Source organism: Prorops nasuta, unplaced genomic scaffold (genome assembly GCF_024137725.1).
Source record: "Prorops nasuta isolate Cenicafe-Biocafe unplaced genomic scaffold, Cenicafe_Pnas_1.2 PNAS00003, whole genome shotgun sequence".
Taxonomy (NCBI): Eukaryota; Metazoa; Arthropoda; class Insecta; order Hymenoptera; family Bethylidae; genus Prorops; species Prorops nasuta.
The window spans coordinates 8,097,504-8,121,694 of record NW_027116800.1 but is presented as its reverse complement, the minus strand read 5'-3'; the positions used below and the strand labels follow the sequence as shown (position 1 = coordinate 8,121,694).

General features: G+C 30.3%; 6 protein-coding genes across 16 annotated transcripts; 3 read left to right on the top strand and 3 right to left on the bottom strand.

Moving 5' to 3' along the window:
* Positions 1-2,803: 2,803 nt before the first annotated feature.
* Positions 2,804-6,396, top strand: Moca-cyp (nuclear cyclophilin protein Moca-cyp). 2 transcript variants are annotated; one of them, XM_066747639.1, is made up of 9 exons: positions 2,804-3,100; positions 3,296-3,598; positions 3,660-3,747; positions 4,340-4,369; positions 4,447-4,592; positions 4,673-4,772; positions 4,843-5,101; positions 5,212-5,307; positions 5,377-6,396. In XM_066747639.1, the coding sequence occupies exons 2-9, from the start codon at positions 3,316-3,318 to the stop codon at positions 6,046-6,048; spliced, it is 1,674 nt and encodes a 557-aa protein (XP_066603736.1). In that variant the 5' UTR covers positions 2,804-3,100; positions 3,296-3,315; the 3' UTR covers positions 6,049-6,396. The 2 variants fall into 2 exon arrangements, with proteins under 2 accessions (XP_066603736.1, XP_066603737.1); XM_066747640.1 differs by lacking the exons at positions 2,804-3,100; positions 3,296-3,598 and having other exon boundaries at positions 4,236-4,369.
* A 125-nt stretch (positions 6,397-6,521) lies between these two features.
* On the bottom strand, positions 6,522-11,178 carry ALiX (programmed cell death 6-interacting protein-like protein AliX). 3 transcript variants are annotated; one of them, XM_066747633.1, is made up of 15 exons: positions 10,714-11,173; positions 10,373-10,488; positions 9,832-9,959; positions 9,478-9,756; positions 9,303-9,404; positions 9,003-9,225; positions 8,814-8,937; positions 8,577-8,754; positions 8,300-8,461; positions 8,091-8,234; positions 7,801-8,016; positions 7,581-7,730; positions 7,366-7,504; positions 7,129-7,305; positions 6,522-7,068 (listed from the first exon to the last, which is right to left on the bottom strand). In XM_066747633.1, exons 1-15 carry the CDS (start codon positions 10,917-10,919, stop codon positions 6,947-6,949), a joined length of 2,466 nt encoding a protein of 821 aa, XP_066603730.1. In that variant the 5' UTR covers positions 10,920-11,173; the 3' UTR covers positions 6,522-6,946. The 3 variants fall into 3 exon arrangements, with proteins under 3 accessions (XP_066603730.1, XP_066603729.1, XP_066603728.1); XM_066747632.1 differs by having other exon boundaries at positions 6,522-7,044; positions 7,129-7,504; positions 10,714-11,178; XM_066747631.1 differs by having other exon boundaries at positions 7,129-7,504; positions 10,714-11,174.
* Positions 11,179-11,245: 67 nt separating this feature from the next.
* On the top strand, positions 11,246-14,663 carry LOC136786124 (heparan-alpha-glucosaminide N-acetyltransferase-like). 4 transcript variants are annotated; one of them, XM_066747638.1, is made up of 12 exons: positions 11,246-11,376; positions 11,834-12,061; positions 12,143-12,252; positions 12,331-12,437; positions 12,778-12,893; positions 12,961-13,043; positions 13,112-13,219; positions 13,290-13,542; positions 13,617-13,896; positions 14,008-14,132; positions 14,216-14,399; positions 14,468-14,663. In XM_066747638.1, the coding sequence occupies exons 2-12, from the start codon at positions 11,930-11,932 to the stop codon at positions 14,647-14,649; spliced, it is 1,680 nt and encodes a 559-aa protein (XP_066603735.1). In that variant the 5' UTR covers positions 11,246-11,376; positions 11,834-11,929; the 3' UTR covers positions 14,650-14,663. The 4 variants fall into 4 exon arrangements, with proteins under 4 accessions (XP_066603735.1, XP_066603732.1, XP_066603733.1 ...); XM_066747635.1 differs by having other exon boundaries at positions 11,370-11,657; XM_066747636.1 differs by having other exon boundaries at positions 11,370-11,708.
* Positions 14,664-14,688: 25 nt separating this feature from the next.
* On the bottom strand, positions 14,689-15,780 carry LOC136786129 (trafficking protein particle complex subunit 2-like protein). The gene is made up of 5 exons (XM_066747648.1): positions 15,549-15,780; positions 15,280-15,455; positions 15,120-15,207; positions 14,967-15,046; positions 14,689-14,890 (listed from the first exon to the last, which is right to left on the bottom strand). Exons 1-5 carry the CDS (start codon positions 15,579-15,581, stop codon positions 14,848-14,850), a joined length of 420 nt encoding a protein of 139 aa, XP_066603745.1. The 5' UTR covers positions 15,582-15,780; the 3' UTR covers positions 14,689-14,847.
* A 245-nt stretch (positions 15,781-16,025) lies between these two features.
* dgt1 (dim gamma-tubulin 1) lies at positions 16,026-20,195 on the bottom strand. Of its 3 annotated transcripts, none has more exons than XM_066747644.1 (10): positions 19,405-20,195; positions 19,233-19,343; positions 18,752-19,012; positions 18,491-18,672; positions 18,251-18,419; positions 17,329-17,492; positions 17,117-17,253; positions 16,921-17,043; positions 16,705-16,845; positions 16,026-16,545 (listed from the first exon to the last, which is right to left on the bottom strand). In XM_066747644.1, exons 3-10 carry the CDS (start codon positions 19,006-19,008, stop codon positions 16,294-16,296), a joined length of 1,425 nt encoding a protein of 474 aa, XP_066603741.1. In that variant the 5' UTR covers positions 19,009-19,012; positions 19,233-19,343; positions 19,405-20,195; the 3' UTR covers positions 16,026-16,293. The 3 variants fall into 3 exon arrangements, with proteins under 3 accessions (XP_066603741.1, XP_066603740.1, XP_066603739.1); XM_066747643.1 differs by having other exon boundaries at positions 19,233-19,551; positions 19,641-20,195; XM_066747642.1 differs by having other exon boundaries at positions 19,233-20,195.
* Positions 20,196-20,318: 123 nt separating this feature from the next.
* On the top strand, positions 20,319-23,402 carry TBCC (Tubulin-binding cofactor C). 3 transcript variants are annotated; one of them, XM_066747645.1, is made up of 4 exons: positions 20,319-21,348; positions 21,546-21,740; positions 21,830-22,203; positions 22,284-23,402. In XM_066747645.1, exon 4 carries the CDS (start codon positions 22,377-22,379, stop codon positions 23,394-23,396), a length of 1,020 nt encoding a protein of 339 aa, XP_066603742.1. In that variant the 5' UTR covers positions 20,319-21,348; positions 21,546-21,740; positions 21,830-22,203; positions 22,284-22,376; the 3' UTR covers positions 23,397-23,402. The 3 variants fall into 3 exon arrangements, with proteins under 3 accessions (XP_066603742.1, XP_066603744.1, XP_066603743.1); XM_066747647.1 differs by having other exon boundaries at positions 21,546-21,744; XM_066747646.1 differs by having other exon boundaries at positions 20,319-21,392.
* Positions 23,403-24,191: the final 789 nt, after the last annotated feature.

Genomic DNA, 24,191 nt, shown 5'->3' with positions numbered 1-24,191 from the left:
AAAACTTGGATTTCTTTCTTGAAAATGTATTGCTCCAACGTAAAATTACACAGTCCATACTCAATGATATGCATTATGTACTTGTACAAATCTGCTGAATAGCGAAATTATAAAAAGCGTCACGAGCTTTTTAATTATACTATATACAGATTTTGGTAAAATTGCAACGAAAATGGTGGAAAACTTTGTAACCCAAAACTCTTGTTATAAAACTTGCAGTCTTAGTTGTACAAGAATTTCTTATAGTAATAACTATTATTAAATCGCTCTTTTGTGATCCAGTACAAATTTCTAATGTCAGCCATGGGCTACGAAGTTGGTTATGATTGCCGCTGTAATATTCTATAATAATTCTTTACTGTGTGGTATATAGAAACATCAGTTAAAAAAATGAATCTATCATGCATTTCGCCAAGAATTTAAAGCGTTCTGTCAACATGGATAATTGCACAAATTATTTTATTACTCTTGTCTGGTTGAAAATTAAAATTGCTTAGTTACACGACGATAACAATGTTATCTTACCGAGCAACCAATGCGAAACTGAGAAGACTGTAAATAATACAAATTATCCACTGGACAAAATACAACAATTTAAATTTTCAGTTTTGTCTTCCCACGATTCTATTAGAAAAAAAATCACCTTTTAACCATTTTCTACGCGTAACGTTAAGTACCAATCCGTTATGTAACTTTTTTCTCTCGCTTATTGTATAGAATCTCCGTAGAATCAATCTATTGTCGTTACAATGCACTCATTCACCAGTAAAAAAAAATCTTCACTTTAAAATGTTATCCTGTATTTTGTATTCAGCCAAATGCTCACTTTTCAATATCAGTATTTTATACCAAAATAATTAGAAAATTATTTTTTTTCTTCGTCGTTAATTACTTGATGATGCCAACACTATCGGCCCTTAGAAAACTACAAGCCAAGTATGGAATATATTGATGATTTCCGTCCTTCGTAGAATAATAATAATTAATTGTTGCTTACAATTAACGTCTATACGTAAACGGGTCAATGATTTCTCCATACTTACGGTTCATGGTATTTCTCCATTCGAGACTTTTATATCTCGTGGGTATTTTGTAATTTTTCATTATGCTATATATAAGATACAAATTACCATTGCAATTTAACATATTTATTCAACACTAAGATTTCTCATGGCTCCGATACCGCGATAAACAAGTAATGTGACTATAATTAATAAATACTGGGCAGAAAAAGTTAACATTACGTAAAATTCTTGTTTTAAGAAAGCAATTATTAAGGTCAGAACAATAAATTATTGTTAACGTTATATTTTAATTTATATATATATATATATATAAAATATTTTATTATATATTACAGGTAGTTGACAGGTTAAGGTTTTCTAACGACCAATGGATTATGTTTTATGCCTGACCATCCATATTAATCTGATCTAAATAAATGACCTTGAAATGCTTGATTGTAGGAAGTTATGAAGGTTCGACTCGAGTTTTGAAATGTTCCTCGAATCGAAAGGAAATCCGCACTAATTGTTTCGATGTGGAAAACCTTCATTACTTTTCATTTCCTAGCTGACGCTTGACATGTTCTTGAACAATCAACATTAATTGTTTGGAACACCTGCTCACTGTCAGCCTCGTATATGTATAGAAGACCCGCGGGGCGTTATAAACACTTATTATTTTGCTTTGGTAAACCATCGTGTGCCTACTATTTATACTTCACATGAATGGTATAATGTATTTTTCGCTAAGCAATCAAACAATGCCGGAATATATTTTGAAACAAATGAAATATCTTCAAAAGTTTATCCTATGCTCGCAGGGAGTATCATTATTTTTTAATAGTATACTCTTTATTATTGTTAAAAATGATGAATCTAAAAAATAATAATTGACCATATCACATTATGTTATCAGGGCTAATAATGTCGAATGATTACACGCGTGTAAGACCGAAACAATGCTACGTGAGAATATACAAGGAAGATTGCGTGGAAAATACGCAGGAAAATCAGATTTCAATGCTAAAGTAATCGAGATATCTTTCAATATTCAAATGAGTGGACATGTAGCTACTATATGTAAAAGGATAAGCGGTAATGCCGTAATTGTGTGTGTGTGTGTGTGTGTGTGTGTGTGTGGAAAATGTTTGCTCGAGATCCAGTCGATCATCGTCATGTGGGACGGAAAATCTAACGGCAGTGTGACGATCAATTATAAAAGTAGCTACGAGCCACTACGAGGCCATTCACGTTCTCCTATTGTATAAATGCAGCGCTAATTTAATTTAATTGCATTTTATTAATGTATTACGTTGAATCGAGAAATAATATTATCATTTTTTGTATTACTTAAAAACTTCCAGATTGGCACGTTTATATCTGTGTTTTACGCTTTATTCCAGATTTTTTTATGAAATTTTGCGTTAATCGGTACAAACAATAATGTTGCAATAAGAATGTTTAAAATAAAGTGTAAATTGTAACACTAAATTCGTAAACACTTTAAAAATTCAAGAGTTCTCTAAAGCCTTATTGATTAAAGCACAACTATGTAATAAGTATAGTTCGGATTCGAAGAAATGTAACAAGTACTTCTTCTTTCTTAGGTGAAAAAATTTATTCAAAAATTTAAAAATGTATCATCGGTCTCAGTGGCTAATCACTAGCCGCGCGTTACTCGTTGCCGTCGCTACCTACATGAGATCGCGATCCCTCGTGTGTCGATTATTCCCGATTACTCCCGATCACGACTGTTCTACACTCCTACCTCCTGGACTCCCGAGAGAAGCCGAATTGGACCGAGTTGGACCGAGTTCAGTCGAGTTCGTCAACTACCGTTAACGTCGATATGTGCACTGCTGATGTGCAGATATGTGCTGATATGGTTAAAACCGTTAAAACTATTAAATTTGTTTCTAATTATTATGACTTCTTGTGTATTGTGAGCCAAATTTACGCTGAAATATATTTCAAATAAAAATTGTCTAAAATCTATTTGTTCACTGGAATTTGCAAGTTAATACACTGTGTAGCTGTGTATACGTATAATAATCGATACGACTCCCAACGCAGGCCTAACCTTTAATTTGCAAAAGGTAAGCTTGAATGTACTATCGGTACCAGATTGAAAATTAAATTTATCATTAATATTTTTCATTTCTATTTTTATTTTAGTTTACATTCAATTGATATTATCTCTTAATAATTGTTTTTCCTTTGTACATTATAAACTTAGATTTTAAAAGCTCCAAGTTCTTTCATAATTCAATTTTCCTTGTTTATCATTTTAGGGAAAGTAATAAGAGGTAAAATGGAAAACATAAATCCTAGAGTCTTCTTTGATATAGAAGTAGGCGGCCTCCCAATGGGTAGAATTGTTTTTGAACTCTACAAGAATATCTGCCCAAAAACTTGTGAAAATTTTCGTGCTTTGTGCACCGGAGAAATGGGTCTGGGAAAAACAACAGGAAAACCACTACATTATAATGGAATTGTTTTTCATAGGGTGGTTAAAGATTTTATGATTCAAGGTGGTGACTTTTCTATTGGTAATGGAACAGGTGGAGAATCAATTTTTGGTGGTACATTTGAAGGTAAGATTATAAGATTTTGAACCCTAACTTTACTGATTCTTAATGAATTAATAAATTTTAGATGAAAACTTTATCAAAAAGCATGACAAGTCATTTTTGTTATCTATGGCTAATCGTGGAAAGGACACAAACGGCTCCCAATTTTTCATGTGAGTACAAATATCTAAACTATAAATCTTCAAAAATTATTTTTATTTAATTATTGGTCAAATTGTTTAATCGATCTACAGTTTTTTTTTTTTAAAGCTTCCATCATTAAAGGTTGATATTTTATATTATATATTTTTTTAAATTTGTTTCTGTGCCAATACATTTCATTTCCCTCCTTCCGTTGCGTCTCTTAATTGATAATACTTACAGATAAAAGAAAATGTAAAACTTCACTTAACATTATAAGGTATATAAACTAATATTTCTTATAGTGTACTCTGAACTATTGAGGTATGTAATTAATACTTTTGATCAATGTGTGTATTTTATTAAATATATTATAGCAAATATAAATTAAGCAATATAATTGGGGAAGTTAACTTGCATATATTTGTATTTTGTAATACAAAATTTCTAACTAGTTTTGAAACAAAGTATAAAGTAAAGATAACTTGGGAGTGAATAACTCAGACGTGTTTCTGTGTAGTCGTGAGGGAAGGGTCTGCACACCACAACTACAACACAATGACCAATGAAAGCTGGCTCTTTCTGTTCATCTCTCATCACCTTAATCATATTTTGTTGTTGTAGTACAACACAACCAGCGCCTCACCTCGACAAGTAAATCATTTTCAATAATGATAGAAAAAGAAAATGCTGGTAACAAGCTTTAAAAATTACTTTAATTAAACTTTTAGTGTCCATGTGGTTTTTGGAGAAGTTGTATCTGGCCAAGAAGTAGTTGCTCACATCGAAGGACTTCCGGTAGACCGCATGTCTCGACCGCTACAGGATGCTAAGGTTGTCAATTGTGGAGAGCTTGTCTTGAAAATTAAAAGCAAGGGTATTTAATCAAATAAATGTTCTAGTTTTGTCTTTTTTATTTCAAGGAGTGTTTTATAATCTTATAATTTTTTTTTTTAGCGAAAAAACGCCCTAAGAAACACAGTAGCTCATCAGAGTCAAGTACTGACACAGATTCAACCACTGAAAAAACTAAGAAGAAAAAAAAACATAAAAAGAAGTAAAATCATTAAGAATTAAATTTATTATTGAATAGATTCAATCTGTATTAAACACGGTGATATTTTCAGTAAAAAGCGATCCAAGTCTGAAGAGGGGGAAGTACATGATTCAAATGATGAAGAAGTTGGTAAGCCTCATCACCCACTAGTTTCTATTACTAAAATAGATCCAAACGAAATACCAGAAGTGCCAGCAAATAAATTCTTGTATCGTGCTGGCCCCACCAATAATGCTAATCAAAAAGAGTTTAGACAAAATTACACAAGAGATCGTAATCATCGAACACATAGAAAAAGTGGTCGATTATTTAAGGGACGTGGAACATTCGTAAGTATTTAACATTAACGTGTCTCAATAAATTTCACCTTCTTTTTAACATTTTTAACAATCATTTTGATAAAAATTTTATCAATAATTTGTTACCAATATTTTAACAGCGATATCGTACACCCTCCCGAAGTCGTTCTAAAAGTGTTACACCTCCACATTGGAAACAAGCTCAGAATCGTACAATTAAGTTACACGAGTTCCAGGTAAAAAGAATATAGAAATCCGTTATGTTTTATGAAGAGTTTAAATAATAGCTGACATCAATTTTCTAGCAACTTGAAAAAGAACGAATGAAAAAAGAAGAAGACCTGAAGAAACGTGAAACAGACCGAAAGAGACGTTTTGTAGAAAACCCAGACGAGCAAGAAGATGCAAGTCCGGGAAAACTTAATAGTACGGTGAGTTATATGTCTCAAGTTACCGAAAATAAAGAAAACGACCAAACAGATGAAAAAGATAATTCAAAAAAAGAAAAAAGAGAAGAAAATTCCAATATCAATGCAGAAAGCAATACGATGGAGTTCGAAGGGGATAAGAAACGTAAAGAAAATCCAAAAAAAGGTGACATGAATCGTTTTGACAGTAAATTTTCCAGAAGAGACTCTTCCAGAGATAGAAGTAAAAGACGTTCTAGATCAAGAGAACGCTATAGGTCAAAGGAAAGAGATTTCGATCGCCGCGGTAGTCGAGAAAGAAGAACTAGACGGTTTTCTCCACGCAGACGAGACAGTTTCAGAAGTTTTAGAGGTGGTAGAGATCAATTTAGATATTATGATAGAAGAAATGACTACAGAAGAAATGTTAACCAATATCATGATGACAATTCACGCTTTAATCGCGGCAGACCACGAAGATTTGAGGGAGGTGCTAATAATTCTTCAGCTGCAAGGTTTAAACGTCGCTCACGTTCAAGTAGCTTAAGCAGTAAACATTCCAAAGATTAGAAATTTGCTACGGAATTCTGGGTATTCTTATTGAAGAAATTTGCCTTCAACTAAATCGTCAAGTGCATAAACACAAAGACTGCAGTAATTGGAAACAAAATATATAAAACAAAAACACAATTAAACATATTGATATCCTATTTTTACAACAAGTTTTCCTGCGTTTTCATATTTTACGTTTGCATAGTTGTAGTATTTTTTCCTGTATGTTATAAAGCTTTCGACCTACAAAAATATGTTCAGTTACAGTACTCATAAAGACACAATTCATAAATATAAACAGTGTAATTTCAAAAGTGGATTTAATAAAAATTTTGCTATTTCTGTAAAGATTAGCATATAAATATATATTTTATAGTTTTAACTTCATTCTACAAACACATAAGTAAATGATACCTGAAAATATATTCATCTTAAACAATCAACAGCGAAATTGATAAAAATGTTAAAATCCTATAACTGATTTCACTTTTATGATAAAGTAATTTGCATTTAGTAAAATGTGTGATTTTACAATATTAATTAAGGCTATTTCTTTATATATTTGCTTTACATTATTATAAAAAAATAGCTATAAATAGTAGACAAACAATTTGTATAAATTTGTAATACAAACTTTTGAAACCAATGCATAAATGGAATAAATATATACTCTTACGAATAATATTACATTATTAAATATGTGTATGTTTACTTATATACTATACTATGTATAATTTATGGTTCAATATGGACTTATTAATCCGATAATTGAAAATGCAATTATTTTTGCTGGCTTCTTTCTTGAAGAAAATTAAAATTTAAATAAAAATTAGTATGGAGGTACCCACTTAAATTAAGCTACCTCTCAACAAGTATAAATACAGACTATTTAATCACAGCATTATCGTATTTCATCCTACCATGGATTAGGATTATATCCACCTGGTGGTTGTTGTCGTGGAAATGTGGCATAACCTCCTTGGTAAGGTTGCTGTGGTGGAGCTTGCGGTTGACCTTGATAAGGAAAATTATATCCTCCTAGATTAAACAAAAATAAGTAAAAAGTACATACTCTATTTTTGAGAAAGATATATATACCTTGAGCAGGATATGGCATAGTTGCATATGGATTATAAGTTTGCGGCATTGGCGGAGGAATATAGCTTGGATATGGTGCTGCTGGAGTAGAACCATATGGAATAGGCATTACACCTTGATATTGTGTTGGGTATGGTAATTGTGGATTCCTTGAATTGTCGGTGGAATCAGAGGCAGCTGGAAAATCTTTCAATATTAATGAACAGTTTGAAAATTTAGCAATAGGCATAAATTTACCATGATGAGATGGAATAGTTGGTGTCTGAGCAGGACCAGCTTGACTCAAATTACTCGTTAGATCTTTCAAAAGTTCTTCTTTTTCGGTTTTTCGAGCGAAACAAAAGTCCGAAATCTTGTTTTGAAAGACTACCAATAACTACAATATTTTTTTTGTTAGAAAATTCACTTCATATGAAATAATTTACATGTATTAATTAAAATGATTTATTTACTTGTGTTAGATCGTTATAGAATTTAACACCTTCTTCCAAATTTCCTTTTAATTCTTTAAATGTATCAAAAGCAGTAGCCAGTTTACAAAGCATGGCCTCCCTCGAGCTTCCAGAGCCGGATTGCTCATTTGTAAATTGCGCATGAGCACTCTATAATAAGGGAAATGTAAATAATATCATTTTTGCTCAATATTTATTTTATTTAAAAAATATAAAATACCTGTATTTGAACTATTAGCTCTTCTTGTCGAGCTGAGCTTTCTCGAACTTGCTTTTGCAATGGCCCGTAGCATTGTCCTATATTTTCTACTGACAAATTCGGTTCATCTATCAGCCCATCTTTGGCTAAAGCTGTCAAGAAGGTTGCTTTCATATCGACAGTGACCGATTTTAATTCGCTTTCAATGACATCTCGTTCAGCTTTCAATGTCTCAACCTAAAATTAAAAAATTCAATTCTGACAACTCTTAATTTAATAATCTAATTGTTGTTAAGCGAGCTTTTGCATACATCCTCCATTAATTTTCTTAATTGAGAAACAACCCCACTTTCTTGGACCGCAGAACCAGTAGGAACAGCCCTAACCAGGTCCTTTTCTTCCAAACTTAAAATTTCCATGCCCTCACGATTATTTTCGTATTTTTCCCGTACAACCTTTAAAAGTAATCGTAATATTAGTAAAGATCTTTATATTAAATTATTAATGCTTAAATATATACCTTATCAGCGGATACAGCATTATTAATAATTTCACGATATTTTCTAGCATTAATAGTAAATTGTTCTGTTAAACGAGAACTAGCTATTCTTGTCCAACGCTCCTTAAATTGCTCCCTTAACTGGTCATCAGATTCACGTTCCTCTTTAAGCATTCTTTCGGACTACAAAAGTATATGTATACAAAATATATTACAATTTAAATATAAAATACATCTATAAAATATTACTTAGAATCTAATAGTCATTTATAAAAGATAAATGAATAAATGTATTTACTTCGTCCAATAGTTCTTTGTTCCTTAGAAGTAATTCTGGAAGTTCATTCATAGCTGCATTCAATGCTGCTATTCCACCTGCTTGTCTAACATAAAGTGCCTTATCCAATAATGACTGAGGTAGTTCTGTACCATTTGTATCTTCTATCGCTGCTGGCAAGTTTAAACTTGCTAAAACACTGTAACAAAAAAATTACAAAGTAATATTATAATTTTCTATCTAATTATAATTCAATACCTATTGAGAACTTGAGTCATTTCACGTAATTTCGATATTTCAGCATTAACAAGTTCATTTCGGCGAACTTCGTAAGAGGATAATGCTTGATGTACACTAACTGGTACTAATTCAGCAAAAAGATCTGAAATTAAACATATTGATAAAATGATAAAATAAAAAGCATGATAAATAAAATAAATGTACTACCTTTAAAATTAGTGCTAAAAACTTCTGGCATTGACAATAATTTAGCTACATTAGCTTTACCAATAGGCTCCAAACTTTTAACATCTGGTATTCTTTCATGATAAATAAAGTCATTGTCCTTTTTCACTTCTGTTAAGTTTCGCTGTGCTCTATTGGCATAATCTTGAAACAATGTTGGTTTATTGGACCTTTGTTGTGCAGATTTAAATAACTCCACTGCATGCTAAGAAAATTTGTAATTAAAATATTTTATGGTTCCTCTCATTAAATAATAGTGTTAAACATGTTACAAATTTATACCTCCAGTCTAGCGATTTCTTCCCCAATCATCTTATTATTTTTGCAAACCAATGATTGATAAAATTCTGCCATTGCTCTGTAACCTGCTTGTTTTCCTGCTATCTAATTAATAATTTAAAATATTAAAAGGCATAAAAGATTAATAAATTATAATCACTCATTTATTAACAATTACCAAAGGGACCCATTCCTTATCCCAAAAAGCTCTAAAAATTTCTTTTTGAAATAGCTTTAAAGCATCAGCATATAGCTCCTCAGCCTGTGCAGCTAATTTTGCAATAATTCCATCTTTCATACTATCATGAATAGCTTTATGTACAAAAATTTCCTGTGCTTGAGCTAACATTAATAGGGATAATGCTCCCAGTGTCTCTGGACTAATATCAGGCGTTGGCTCTTGTTGAATGGCCATCATAACATTTCCCTTCATATAATTAAAAATGCCAGCTGCTTGCTGAAATAAGACTTTTCATCATTTATATAATCTACAATCATTTGTGCATACATACAATTAATATCAAATAAATACCTGAAATAATTTGGCTGCTAGCTTTAGACCTTCATCACTATCTAAAGACTGAGTTGATGCAACTGCACTTTGCAAAGCAGCAATGTTAAAAAGAACACATACTTTTTCATATGCCAATGTGCTTATAGCTATATAAATTAAAAGTTTTGTTTCATTACTTTATATGTAAAATTGTTTAACTTACTGTGACCGTATTTTACAAGTATTTATAATAGTAAAGCTCTATTGCAGCTCTTTTAAAATTCACAAAAGTTATATAAAACAATAATTTAAAAAATTAGTCTTTACTGTAAATAACAACTTTTTAACTATTAAATTGATGCTTTAAATATGTACTGCTGCTCTTTAGCTATTAATGTTCCAAATAAAACTTAATTGTCAGTTAATTAGCTACTTAAAATTGCAATATATTAAATCAAATTATTATAAAAGTTTATACTATTAAATTACTGAATACACAACAATAAAGATCTATTAACTAATCTTATCATATTGGTCACTCTTGAAATATTATAAGATTAATCACAAGCAGATCACCTACTTAGGCTGAGCTTTCCTCCAAATATAGTTCGATCAAATGCATCCTTCCATTTGAAAGGAATTTGAATCTCATGGGCAGGAATTTTACCCTCCAATGCACATAACTGATCATAATAGCTAAAAAGCAAAACCATTTCACCATGGACTTAAAAAATAATTAAATGTAATAGAAGTAGCAGATATATTTTTCTTAGATAACAGCTTTAACACTATCAATTAAAACACAAGATAATACACTCATGCCTTTAAGAAAGAAAAATCCAAAAATATGTAATATACTAATACTCTTTATTATTAAATAATATCAAAAACAGGATGTAATTAATCAAAGATGAGTCATACCTGTAAATAACCTCTAAGGAACTTTCATGCTTTTCAAAAGCCCGCCATAAAGCATTATTTCTTAATTTACTGAATTCGTTAATTGCTTCTGAATAATCTTTTTGATTGGAGCCACCACTATACGTTGATTTAATGACATTTGTAAGTGGTTTAACAACATCTACATCGGACGGTTTCTTCAACGGTATAGCAATCAGCTCAGCCATTTTTACTTTTTGAAGTATGGTATGATCATATGATGTGTTAAATTCGTCTAAACCAGTCTAAACCAACAACGCTCCAGCAACCTCGCAAGACAACGTCAGCTTGCCTAATACTAATACTGGATGATTAACGAAGTAATAATGAATCCTATTAAATATCAACTCGATCATCTGATCAACACTTCTCAACCTCAACTAGTATATATGTATATGTAGTATGTGCACGTAGTCGTGACCAGTCGTGACCAGTCGTGACTGTCGTGACCAGTGTGTAGTGTGTACTAAAAAAAGGAGTTGCGTTAGGTCAGTCAATTCGTCAACGACGCAACTTGCGCTAGGCTGTCTCGACCTCAACCAATAAGATTTTAAGGAAGAGAGGACGAGGAAGAGAGTCAACAAATCGAAAGAGAGAGAGAGAAAGAAAGAGAAAGAGAGACTAGAAAAATCAGAAAACAAAGATGTAGTGTAATAAAATATAATATTTTTTTAATAATTATACCTGCAAAGAAGTGTATTGAAATATTAAATTTTATTTGATTCGAGTATTATAAGAAATACTATTAAACTTCGATATAATTTAGTTAAGAGATTTGATTATAATACATTTAAACTAAAATGCAAACTCCAATCGAAATTGCATTACTATCACTAATTATCTGTGTAAAAATCTTACCTTTGTTATGAGATAGCTACTACTTGATTTAGAAAAGAACCCAATGGAACTGTGATAAATTCATCAGAGCAAGTTTGATTTGCATCAATAATAATTAGAAATAAGTTTCAAATCCAAAGGTTAAATTAGGTTTAAGTTTAAACTAATATTTCAAAGTAAAATAAAAATATGGAATATATTTTAATCAATCCGTATATTGTATTATACATAGACAAACAAATTATAATTTTCTACTTTATTACAGTTTTCTTGAAAATCAAAGAGAAAATCTCAAATTGAATATTGCAAATAAGAAAAACGTGGCTCATATTTGTTATAATTTATACGAATATCATTCACAATGAAGATTGTCACAGATAATCCTTGCCTTCAATCAAATGCTTCCTTAGGGATAGACCAAGCATGTTTAAGTATAGTTAATGAAATTGATCACCAAGTTTCATTTTATTCTAATCCATCAGAATGTTATTTGGTTAATATCTTTATGATACAGTATTAGATTAAATGTGAATGTTAAATAACTATAAAATACTTATGATATTTTAAATTGCAGTGTGATGGATTGTTTCAAGGGAATTTATCAGCTAATTCTAATACCACAATGGTTATATCAACCAAATATCCAATGCATATGTATTACATAGATAAATACGAAGTTTGTCAGTAAGTAAATATTTAATTTTGAAATCATATATTGTTAATAATTTATTATGTATAAACCAATAACATTATAATTTGCAGCTCTACTTATTCTTTTAAAGAAACAGGTAAATATGGGTGGAATTTCACAAAAGGTAGCTGTTCAAGTATATATACTTTATCTGAACCAGTAAGCAATATATACTTACGTAAGTTATAATTTCATTGAATTAATTATTATATATATAGTTTCTTTATTTTTTAACATCAGCATATCAAAACTGACCTAATACAATTTGACTGTAACACCCAAGATTTTACATTCTCTTTAATTTAGTATTAATCGTAGTGACCAAAATTATAATTAAAATAAAATAATACTTATAATGAATTCAGAAAATTATTAAATTAAAAGAGTAAAAAGCCAGTGTTTTAAGATTTTATTAAACCTTATAGACAAACACCAATATGATCAAATAACCAGAATCATATTTCGCATGATTGGAAAATCCCTGTATAATAAAATAATAAGTATTTTTTATTTTGTAGCAATTATAGAAGCTTTGGTAATAGCTATTTTAACCATCATGGTTGTAACACTTTCAAAAATAATAATACGGGTTATTAGAAGACGCAGGAATCAAGAAAGATTTGATGAAAATAATGTGAGTTGGATAATAAAAAGAAATGTGAACATTAATTATAGTTTCTGAAAGAATAATATTTTTATAGGATTTACTTCCTCCTCCAAATGATGCAGTAACAAGAACACCTAAAACTAGCACTAGAAGGAAATCAATTGATGCATTCCGAGGGTACATTATAATTATACAAGTTTATAATATAAAAATCAATTACTGAATAAAATAATAATTTTTTACAGGATTGCTATTTTTCTGATGATATTTGTAAATAATGGAGGAGGTGAATATGTATTCTTTACGCACTCGGCATGGAATGGCCTTACACTTGCAGATTTAGTACTTCCTTGGTAAAATCTTTCTCAAACTACTGGGTTTAATTGACTAAACATCAATAAAGCATTTAATGTTGCAATGCAGGTTTGCATGGATTATGGGTCTAACTATTGTCATGTCAACTAGAGTTGAATTACGTGTAACGAATTCTCGAAAAAAAATTATTTTACGATGCTTCCGAAGGATGATGATATTAATTTTGCTCGGACTTTCAATCAACTCTAGAAAATATCTATATTTGTCAAAATTGCGTTTACCAGGTGTATTACAACTATTGGGAGTTTCATATTTTGTTTGTACTGTTCTTGAAGTAACATTCATGAAGCAAAACCCACATGTCTGTAATTTTAATTGCTTGTTAATGACAATAAAAATTATCTGTTGCATTTTAAATAATAATTTTGTTTGCAGTTTGGTCGATTTGCATTTTTAAAGGATATCTTGGATAACTGGATTCAATGGTTGATTGTTATTTGCATTGTTCTTGTACATACTTTACTAACTTTTTTATTACCAATACCAAACTGCCCTAAAGGGTATTTAGGACCTGGCGGATATCACTGTCGCGGCAAATATATTAATTGTACTGGTGGAGCAGCTGGTTACATAGACAGACTTGTTTTTGGAAATCATATTTATCAAAAAACTGACAATCTTGCGTATGGAACAATTTTACCGCAAGATCCTGAAGGTCTAATTTTACATATCTTATAATTTATAATTAAAAATATTTAATTATATTAAGCATAATAAAATCAGTTGGATTTATTTTCTTACTGGAAATATTTATCGTTTCTAACAGGTTTAATGAATACCATCTCAGCTATTCTAATTGTTCACCTGGGCATGCAAGCTGGAAGAATATTATTCTCCCATTATCAAGATAATTATAAATTAATACGATGGTTGCTATGGTCTTTGTTAACGGTAATATTATTGGGCTTTAGCCTGAAAATACTTTTGCAACAAAAGTCACATTTTTATAACTTAAAACGGTATTTCGTTTGTAGGGTATTATTGCTGGCATTTTGTGTAATTTTGAGAAAGAAGGTGGTATAATACCTGTTAACAAGAAAATGATGACTTTGTCATTTGTATTATGTACATCTAGCTTAGCATTTTTGTTGTATGCTTTATTATATTTTGTGATCGACTACAAACGCTATTGGAATGGCGGTGGTTTTATTCCTGCAGGTTAGTCAATAAATCTATTCACATTTGGAAATAAGTAAACTTTAATGACAAATACTTTCATTTTTTAGGAGCAAACTCTATACTTTTATACTTAGGCCATTCTTTATTACATATATTCCCATTTAACTGGAAAATAATAGGTGTTTCAACACATGGATTAGCCTTGGGAATCAATCTGTGGACAACAGTTGTATGGTTAACAATTGCAACAATTTTATACAAAAAAGATATTATTATTACTGTAAAATAATACAAAGATAAAGAAAAGAAGATTATACAATTAGAGCATAACAATTTCAAAGAGATAATTTTAATTTATAATAACTGTATTAATTAATATCTAATGATTATAACAAATTAAGATATTTGATCAACTTGAAATAAGATCCTATAAAAATTTCATTTTTATTTATTTTGTAAAAAAATATGTGAGTTACAGATATTCTATTTAATTAATACCCATGATTTCCATTACAGATGTATCAAAAGATCTAAAACATAAATATGCAATAAAATTAATCTATAATAAGATCAAATAAGTAAATGAATACTTAAATTATTTATTACTTTATAGTGATTTGATCACCAGGAACATAAAATGGATTGCAGACAGCATTGGAATAAGCAGTGTGCAATTTTTTAAATATCTGTTAAAAATAACAAAATAAATAACGAATTTTTATCATTTTAATTATATTTAATAAAAGTTTTAACTAATACCATTTTGACTTCACTATCTCGTAACTGAAAACTTGAGAAATGAAGAACTATAACAAATTTAATTTTTGTATTGGTGGTATATCCATATCTGAAACATAATTGATTAATAATGTTTAATAAAAATATTTAAAGTTTTGCATGAACAGAGAATACTACTAACATCTTGTAATCTTCTGATACAACTAAGGGACCCAAATATAAATCTCTTACATCACTTGTAGTTTTATTTCCTAATACGTTTAATTTTTCCTCAATTATATCTATTGACGTATGTACTTTATAATGAAAAGATAATGCATTAGCTTCATCCTTACAGCGAATATATTTAGGAGAATTCTAAATAATCATAATTTTTAAAATCTTAGTTATAATATAAAAAAATACATTCAAATGTAATTTTATAACCTCCAAATCAATCATTATACATACATCTTTACCGATAACAGCTACACAAACCACCATTGTTTCTTTATAGAACCCAACAACAGAAATAAGACAAAATTTTTTGCAACCACCGTCATACCATAAAATCAATATTAATCAAAATAACATCAGAATTCAGAGCTCAGAACAATCAGAATCTAGAAACTTATACAACGTAATTTGTATTCGATTGTATGTACATACATACATAACTGCCCCAGGGCCCAGGGGGGACTCGGTCTATATGGACTATATGTATTACTATGTTTGTATGTATTGTATAGTTATATATAGTATAGGTTGGGTAGACTATATGTATATCAATTTCGAGGGTCCTTTGAGAGATTTGAGATGGATGGTTGAGAGTGATGAAACCAACTAGACCAAGCCATAAAAAAATATTAATTTTTTTCGAAATAGGTGAATTAAAATAAAATTAAATCCCATACGGTCTAAAAGGTTAAAAACTTTACACATTGCTATTTAAAATTTAATTTAATTACATCTTTAATTTACAATGAAAAATGAATATGTTTATCTTAGTTTTTTTATTAACTAGAATAATGTTCAATTATTTATTTCACTGTTATCAAAACTTGACTTCATTTAATAAAAAATGTTTTTAATAGACGAAGTAATAATACAAATTTTCTCAATTAATCAAATAGGTTCTTATGTGATGTGCAACTGATATTGATCTTTGAAAGGCCATAATGGTATAATTGAAGCTTTCTAACAACAAAGTTTATTATCATATTGAAGCGACTTCATCTTTATCACTTAATTGCGCAGTTAAGCTAAATGCAGTATCCGTACTAGTTTCGCTATTTAAGCCTTCGTTTACGTTTGGCTTTGATTGAGAAGCATCGCCCATTTCTCTCATTAATCCAGCCATATCATCATCTGGGTCTATTTCTTGAGCCTCCCCGACAACGTCAATTTCCAGAGACTGAGCATCTGCAACTGGCAGCTTCTCTTGAGTATCTGGCGCCTCAGCCTCAAACTATACATATTAATAAAAACACTTTATAAAATGCATAAACTGTGATATAACGATTTCATTTAAAAATATTTAAATCTGATTACTGTCTTTAATTATATAGGGTATTTGTCTATAATGTAGAATATATTAATTTATACATATATATAATTTTTCAAATACCTTCATAGATTCCAATTTATATTGCAGTGGAAGATTCATGTGAAATACGCAATTTGTATCAAATATTACAGGTACCGGTTCATGACATTCTATATCTGCTCTCACAGCTCCACATGCTTTAAATAATACTTGATGTTGGTCCTATTTATTATTTTATGATATTAATTATTTTGTAGATTTAAATAAAGCTAAAAAATCATCAGTTTAAAAAATAACCTTCAGTATATGCTTTCGACAATGCTTAGCAGAAGGTAAAGTTCGTTCGCCACACTTCACACCGCCCTCTGTAAATATACATTTTGGAACGTTTGGTGGTTTCTGTGTAGGGCCTTCAGTTGCCTACAAAACATTAAGTGAAATTTAGTTAATTAACGGTGCTTAATATTGTTACTCAATATTAGCATTTAATTACTTGTGCACGACGCTCAAGAGATTTTCTATAGAGAATAGCTTCAACTCCATTTTTTCTATGATATCGATTTAAAGCTTTTAGTTTCTCATATAATTTTTTTTCTTTTGCAGTAGTTTTAGGTTGATCATGTATACTACCTATTTAGAATTAAATAATAAGAAAATACTAAAATACATTAGATTGTAAAAAATTAAAATTGTTGTAAAACTTACAAAGTGTCTCTTTTTCCTTCTTTAAGGTATGAAGGTATTTTCTTCTTTTTTCTCTAAGCACATATTGCAATCTTCTATATTGATCAATATAAAGAGATTGCAATCTTATCAATTTCTCCCTTGCAATGTAAACTACCTCTTCAGCAGTGAAAATCCCAGCGTGCCTTAAAAAATTAATACTAATTATTTACAGAGTAACCAGTATCTTATCTTTGCACATAGCAACTACATCAAGAAAATATATTTTGTAATAGGTCATTTCATACCAAAGCACACAAATTTTGGACTACTCTTTCTAGTTTCAATCCTGTTAAAATTTTAATGTTGTAAAAGACAGAATTCCAAACAAATGCATGTACTCAAAATCTATATAGTTTTAAGCGCATAGAGAATGGAAAAGGTCACACAGCAGCAATTTCTTTTCATAAAATACTAAAATTCATACATATATAACTTTTAAATTAAAAGTAATAAGAAATTTAAATTAATCTTAAAATGGTGAGTCAGTAGCATAGTTTCACATAAACAAAATATGTACATAGGCCATAAAATCAAAATTATAAACATGCATCATAAATGTTACAAGCAATTGCTTGCAGTTTCTAAAAGGTTAGACTAATTTTGGTATAAAAAAAACTTGAGTGCTCCCTGTAGTGGCCTATTTTGATATCCACCATAATATTAATATACTTTTGAAGTTTATAATTAAAAAATAATTCATAAACATTAAAATACACTCAACAAGGATTTCTAATATATTGTGGTCTTCTCCACAGATGTTAAGTTTGCAGTCAGTGAAATGTTTTGACATGGAATAGCCTAAATGCATTAAATAAATGCACAAGCAGAAGCAGCTAGCAGTCATTCTACCTTATAAGAATAATACATATTGTTTAAAAATAATTAAATAATTTATACTCACTTCAATGGATCTTCTTGTGGACTATATAAACTTTCATCATCGCTGTCATCTAGAAAATTTGCTCTAAATGTATCATTTACTAAAGTTGGTTCCACATCGCTATCAGAAGAACTAGCATAATCTAATATATCACAACCACTTACATTTACTCTATAAGCATCGATTTCAGCTGAAGATATAAAAATAATAATACAATAATTAAAATATATGGATTAAGTTAAATTACTTAATAGAACTTACTGAAAGGATCCAATGGTTTACTTTTGCTATTATCTTCTTCAATATCTTCTGTAGTTAAGTTAGTCGGTTTTATATAATGCTTAAGATTCATTAGCAGCATTTCAGGTGTTTCTGGTAAAGAACGACGTGAAGTGGATTTTATTCTTGCAATCTGAGCTTTCCTAGTATGTTCTGTACAATAACTGCAATAAATAAAATGTTTTAAGTATGATAAATAATAAATGCTTTAGTATATAGAATAATTTTAATCTTAAAATTTACCTTATATCTCGTTTATTAAGTTTTGGTGCTGAGTTTGGACACTTTCTGCCATTTGTGTTATATACAAAACTACATTGTTTGTAAGGAGCATTTGCATCTTGTAAAATATGCTTAGAACAATATGCATATCCGTCTAAAACTGGTAATGAACATTCATAAGGTTTGTATGCACATCCATTGGCAGATTTTTGAGGTTTTGGAATTACTGTAGAAGTAGTAGCAGGCATTGCAGTATCAGTTTTTGGTACTCGGAACATAATTCTAATGGATGAAATAAGAATTATAATTAAAATAAAGAAAATAAATAATAGTAGATATTATATTTCTTCAAATCATAGGGGTATTTATCATTAATATAAAAATTCACAGAGACCGAATAAAGACTTTTATAAAATTAACAATTAGTTTTTAAAGGCAAAATTTAAATTTATATATATAAACTGTAAAGAAAAAAAGAAGAGCACTGGCTGCCATTACTAACCGTGTTTGAAATAGTCAGTACTACTCAGTACAACAAAATATTTTCTAATAACGTCTTTTTTTTCGTTACAGTTATCCACAGGCCGCACCACCCTACCGGTCGCCGCAAAGTCTACAAATTTTTGTGTATTGTGCAATAACTGTAGTGTCTGTAGTCTGTAGTTACTACTCACTCTAGTAGTCACAGAAAGTCGGTATAATGAAAAGTACAAACTATACTGATGCAGATGTAATTGATGTAAACGGATGAACAGAATCGACTCGACTCACGACTGTAGACACTAGACACTCCGTTTGTTCCTTTCTGCTGCACTATCGAACTAATGCAATTAGTTGAAATAAGACAAACATATGTTTTCTCCACTCTAACTTATTGCACTAGTGCAGCAAACAGCGAAAAAGAACAGACCTACTGTAGTCGAACTGACTGAACTGGGTGCAGCTGTTGTAACACTTGTAACTGCTACAAGGCCTGTGTAAGCTGTAATGCTTGTATCAGTTGTATCCATAAAATAAAAGCCAGCCTTGGCCAGCCTGTAATCTGTGCTCTGTCTGACGCAGTCTGACGACTCTGACTTGAGTCTGACTACTTTGACTCTGTGAGCTCTGTCGCCCCTGTCTGCGATGACTGTGATCTGTCTGTTGCAGTCTGTTGTAGCCGTTGTAGGCAGTTGCACTTTGCAATGCTGTTCAAGGTTGCCAAATGCCAAGTGTAGTTGTACATACATATACTTTCGGTACATACAAGGGTCTTTTCGGGTGAGATTCACCAAGTCCGGCTTGATGGCTAGCCTAGCCGGGCTAATATGGTATACTTTCGGGCTAAAGTAGTATAGTTACCGTTACATGAGCTGTAAGCAAGCCGGACTTGGTGAATTCTCACCCTTCCTAACAGCGGAGCATAGGAGATTCGTGTTAATTGACTATAGCACTCGGAATGATGGAATCTGAGAGCGCTGATTGGTCAATATTGCGTAGTACCAACATATAATAGGCCGTTACCAATAGTTGGATACGAAAAATGAGATTCATCCGCCATTTTGGTGTGAAGAAATGTTTACAATACATGCTGATTGTAGCAGAAAGAGGTGTAAAATGGAAAAATGTCAAATGTTGTCGTTACTAAAGTAAAAATTGAATGCTTTGAATGAAAATGAAGATTATTCGTACTTTCCATTCATTATTTTTAATTTTTTGTAGAGTTGTATAGTCTAATATTCACGTTCACAGTGTAAAAACTGCGTTCGGCTATTTACTACCATTACTCTTAGCATCATTTGCATCTGCGTTAACTACTAATACTACTAACTGATTAATAAAGATAAAATGATGCTACAAGTATGTACTGACAGTAGCTTCCTCTGAACGTTGTCAAAGTGTAGAATGTGTAAAACGTACAAACATGCGTTTGAAAATTTATAAAGACTGCATTCGTTTGTATACTATCAGTATTTGTGAGTATCATTTTATCTTTGTCAGCTATTACGCACTAAACAAAGAAGGAATGTATACTATCAGTAATGTCAGTGTACAAACGAACGTAACCAAAAAATTAACGGTAGATAGCGCTGTAGTGTGCATATATATGTGAAGGTATTAGTATCACATATGAATTTCCTACACTTCTCAGTTTCTCACAATTTCTCACATTCACATGTCAGCTGCTCTCTTTTCATTCTCGCTGTTTCGTGTTTAGTGCATTTGGTGTGCTTGTGAGGTTGTACATATGTACATACGTATGACTGTGTAGTGACAGTGTTAGACTAGGCCACTGTAGACTGTAGAGTGTAAAGTGTAGGCTCATACTCACTCAACACACCTCACTCTTGACTGCTGCTGCTCCAACTCCACTCTCCACTCTCCACTCTGCCCTGTGTCGTGTATATGGCCGAGTATCAATAATTTCCATTTTAGGAAATTCTTCTGTTCGCAATTGCCTTTATTATTATTACCGTCGATACCTACTATATTACTGAAGAAATAGAGTATGCTTGTCAAAAAGCCAAAATCAGGATGGTTCCAGATATTTAAAATAAGTTTTGGAGCTTATATCGCTGTCGAAGTGGCATTTTTAGTTGGATCATACGTTGGGTGGCATTATATGAACACATCGCAAGGTATTTAAAAAGCAATTGATTCGACACCCATTAAGTTTTAAAAGGTTATAATAACTTTACAAGTCATTCAGTTGATTTTACATTTTATCATAATTAAATAACTATAAAAAGCAATCATTATTACATAACTAATAAATATTAGATTTCCTTACATTTTAATAAAATTATTGAATTTTGTAAATTTCTCTTTTTACCAGAATTTAGATATTTTGTGCATAAAAATTGTCCTTCTATTCTAAATGGATATTATCTCGTTGGAGAGAAGCTTTCTAAAGAAAATAAAATGAGGATACATGATCAATTAACCTGGCAGAAGAAATACAAAGATTTTTAATTTGTAAAGTTAACCCTCTCCTTATACCTACAGAGGGTACTAGCTTTTTTTATTGCGAGTAGGTAGATCGATCTCACAGATTATTTTAACCTTTAACACTTTAACACAACACAAAACTTTAAAAATCTTTTTTTTTCGTTTCATCAGGTTCCACTCGATCCGTTATAAAAAAAAAACTTAATTATCCAGATACCGGGTATGTCTCGGGGTATGTAATATTGTGCGGCACCTTCAAAGACCTACAATAATTCGCGTAATTTGTTGTGATCCCCCTGTCTAACCAAGACAATAGCTGTCGCTATCTTTTAGCACTTTTTCCAACTCTAAATACAAGGCACAAGCGTCTTTCCTGACGGAAATCTAGTAGATAGAGCTGTAAGAATGTTTCATTCTGTTAACCTGAATTGTACATTTTATATTATCATGTCGAGATTCATCTCGATATGATCGACAGATTGTATCGACCGCAGGGCCAAACCTTACAAATTTATTGTGGTATCTTATAAATGCATCTATTACAGGTAAAATTAAAAAATTATAAACTTTGATTTATTGACACTAAAATTTACATCTAACAATATTTTGTCCATATCTATTACAGATCTCAACTTTTTTAAACATTTGTTTTAGTAGCATACAGATTTTTTAAAAAATACTACTTAATAATAGCAGTGCAAGGGCTACTAATATAAATATGGATTCAAACACATTTATAGAAGATAACTTGTCAGAAAGAATTACAAGAAGAGATCGTGAAAGAAAAAATATTATAGAAAGGAGAAGAGAAGAGAGACAATCTCTTACTGTAGAAAGCGAACAGAGTAGCTATTTCAAAGACTCTTTTTACACTGCTTGCGCAAAAATTCAAGATATGTTGGACAATGCATCATCAACACCATTATCAGCTCTTCCTAATATTTTTGATAAAATTAGCAAAGAAATATTGACTCTTAAGAATTACTTATCTCAATCAAAAATATTCCTTAAAGTCTATGATATCAGAAAAGCTCAAGAAACATTACAATTGTTAGAAACCAATGTAACAGAACTTGAGATAAAACTTTTACCGAAAAAAAAATTTGGCTTTAAGAATAGGAAAATTGTAAAAAAGTCATCAGAAAAATCAAATGACATGATAGATGGCTTGAAGCATTTAGATATTTCTGAAAATATTGTGAATAAACAGAGTAACAAATGGTTAAATAATTATGGAGATAGCACATGCACGTTAATAGACAAAATTGATGAACAATTAATTTTGGATTCAGAGAATGTTAATAAAAATGATGTTTTAATCTCTGATTTAATTCGGTGTACAGTACGAATACATGGTGCACCAAGTTCACTACATATGATTAATTTACAAGAATGCACAATATTGGTTGGCCCAGTTACCTCTTCTGTATTTGCCAACAATTGTAACAATTGCACATTTGCATTTGCTTGTCAACAATTTAGGCTGCACTCATCTACAGCCTGTACAATATATATGCATGTTACAAGTAGAGCTATAATAGAAGATTGTACAAAGATACAAGTGGCACCTTACAATTTTACTTATGAAAATCAATCTAAACATTTTAATTTAGCTGATATTGACCCTAAAATAAACAACTGGAATTGTGTAGATGATTTTAATTGGCTTTCTACTGAAAAAAAATCACCCAATTGGTCCATCCTTGAGCCTGAATTTCGTCAAAAGAATTGGGATTAAATTAAATCTTAGAGAGAACAAAAATTTTAATCTTTTACAGAATTTATTTTTTCCAATTTACGTTGTTAGTAAAATGAATGTATTTTTCTATACAAATTTATTGAAGTGTTTGCTGTATCAGGAAAAATTTGATTATTTACAAGCTTAACGGATTAAATATTCAAAAATTATATTAATGCATTTTCAACTACAATGGTTTGACTTTTTTAGATGTGTGTTAAGATAAATACTATCTTGTAACTTTATAAATTCCTGAAAATAAACTATACTATATTGTAAAATAAATTTTCATAATTGCTATTATTGTATATAAAAATTAATAAAGAAAATATCAATTTTACCAATTGTGTTGATTAATTGCCATTGTAATTTGTTTCACCTATTTATTTTGTTGAAAATTAAACTAAAAGGATAGAGGAACCTGCCTTGAAAAATTACTTTGACTTTGATTTTACCTATTCATACAGAAGAAAGATCAAGAAATAGTAAGATGAAAGCGCTCACTGCGAATATTTCAGCTCTTAAAGTATTTCTTATTAAATTATTTGCCTATATTACTTAATTTGCTTGTAAAATATAGATTATAATTTAAATTTGAAGGTATAAAAAAATACGAACTAATCTTTATTTTAATGTAATTTCCTAAATGATTAGAGAATAATTAGATTTACAGATAATCTTATAGGATTTATACTAGAAACGTTTTTCATAAAATTTCTTCTGCAGAATCGTATTTCTTACTTTATTATTATACATTATTAAAGATATTAACTATGAAGCGTGTATGTATACAAT

Coding starts and splice junctions, on each gene's coding strand:
- Moca-cyp (XM_066747639.1), top strand. CDS start 3,316: ATGGAAAACATAAATCCTAGAGTCTTCTTTGATATAGAAGTAGGCGGC. Junction 3,599..3,659: donor TTTTGGTGGTACATTTGAAG/GTAAGATTATAA, acceptor AATAAATTTTAG/ATGAAAACTTTATCAAAAAG. Junction 5,102..5,211: donor TTAAGGGACGTGGAACATTC/GTAAGTATTTAA, acceptor ATATTTTAACAG/CGATATCGTACACCCTCCCG.
- TBCC (XM_066747645.1), top strand. CDS start 22,377: ATGGATTCAAACACATTTATAGAAGATAACTTGTCAGAAAGAATTACA.
- LOC136786129 (XM_066747648.1), bottom strand. CDS start 15,581: ATGGTGGTTTGTGTAGCTGTTATCGGTAAAGAT. Junction 15,456..15,548: donor TAGCTGTTATCGGTAAAGAT/GTATGTATAATG, acceptor ATGATTATTTAG/AATTCTCCTAAATATATTCG. Junction 15,047..15,119: donor GAGATAGTGAAGTCAAAATG/GTATTAGTTAAA, acceptor TATTTTTAACAG/ATATTTAAAAAATTGCACAC.
- ALiX (XM_066747631.1), bottom strand. CDS start 10,919: ATGGCTGAGCTGATTGCTATACCGTTGAAGAAACCGTCCGATGTAGAT. Junction 8,235..8,299: donor ATGCTGTATCCGCTGATAAG/GTATATATTTAA, acceptor TTACTTTTAAAG/GTTGTACGGGAAAAATACGA. Junction 7,505..7,580: donor TCTATAACGATCTAACACAA/GTAAATAAATCA, acceptor AAAATATTGTAG/TTATTGGTAGTCTTTCAAAA.
- LOC136786124 (XM_066747638.1), top strand. CDS start 11,930: ATGAAGATTGTCACAGATAATCCTTGCCTTCAATCAAATGCTTCCTTA. Junction 12,438..12,777: donor AGTAAGCAATATATACTTAC/GTAAGTTATAAT, acceptor TTTATTTTGTAG/CAATTATAGAAGCTTTGGTA. Junction 13,897..14,007: donor TTTACCGCAAGATCCTGAAG/GTCTAATTTTAC, acceptor CGTTTCTAACAG/GTTTAATGAATACCATCTCA.
- dgt1 (XM_066747642.1), bottom strand. CDS start 19,008: ATGTTCCGAGTACCAAAAACTGATACTGCAATGCCTGCTACTACTTCT. Junction 18,420..18,490: donor TAAACCATTGGATCCTTTCA/GTAAGTTCTATT, acceptor TTATATCTTCAG/CTGAAATCGATGCTTATAGA. Junction 17,493..18,250: donor CCACAAGAAGATCCATTGAA/GTGAGTATAAAT, acceptor TAATTTTTTAAG/GCACGCTGGGATTTTCACTG.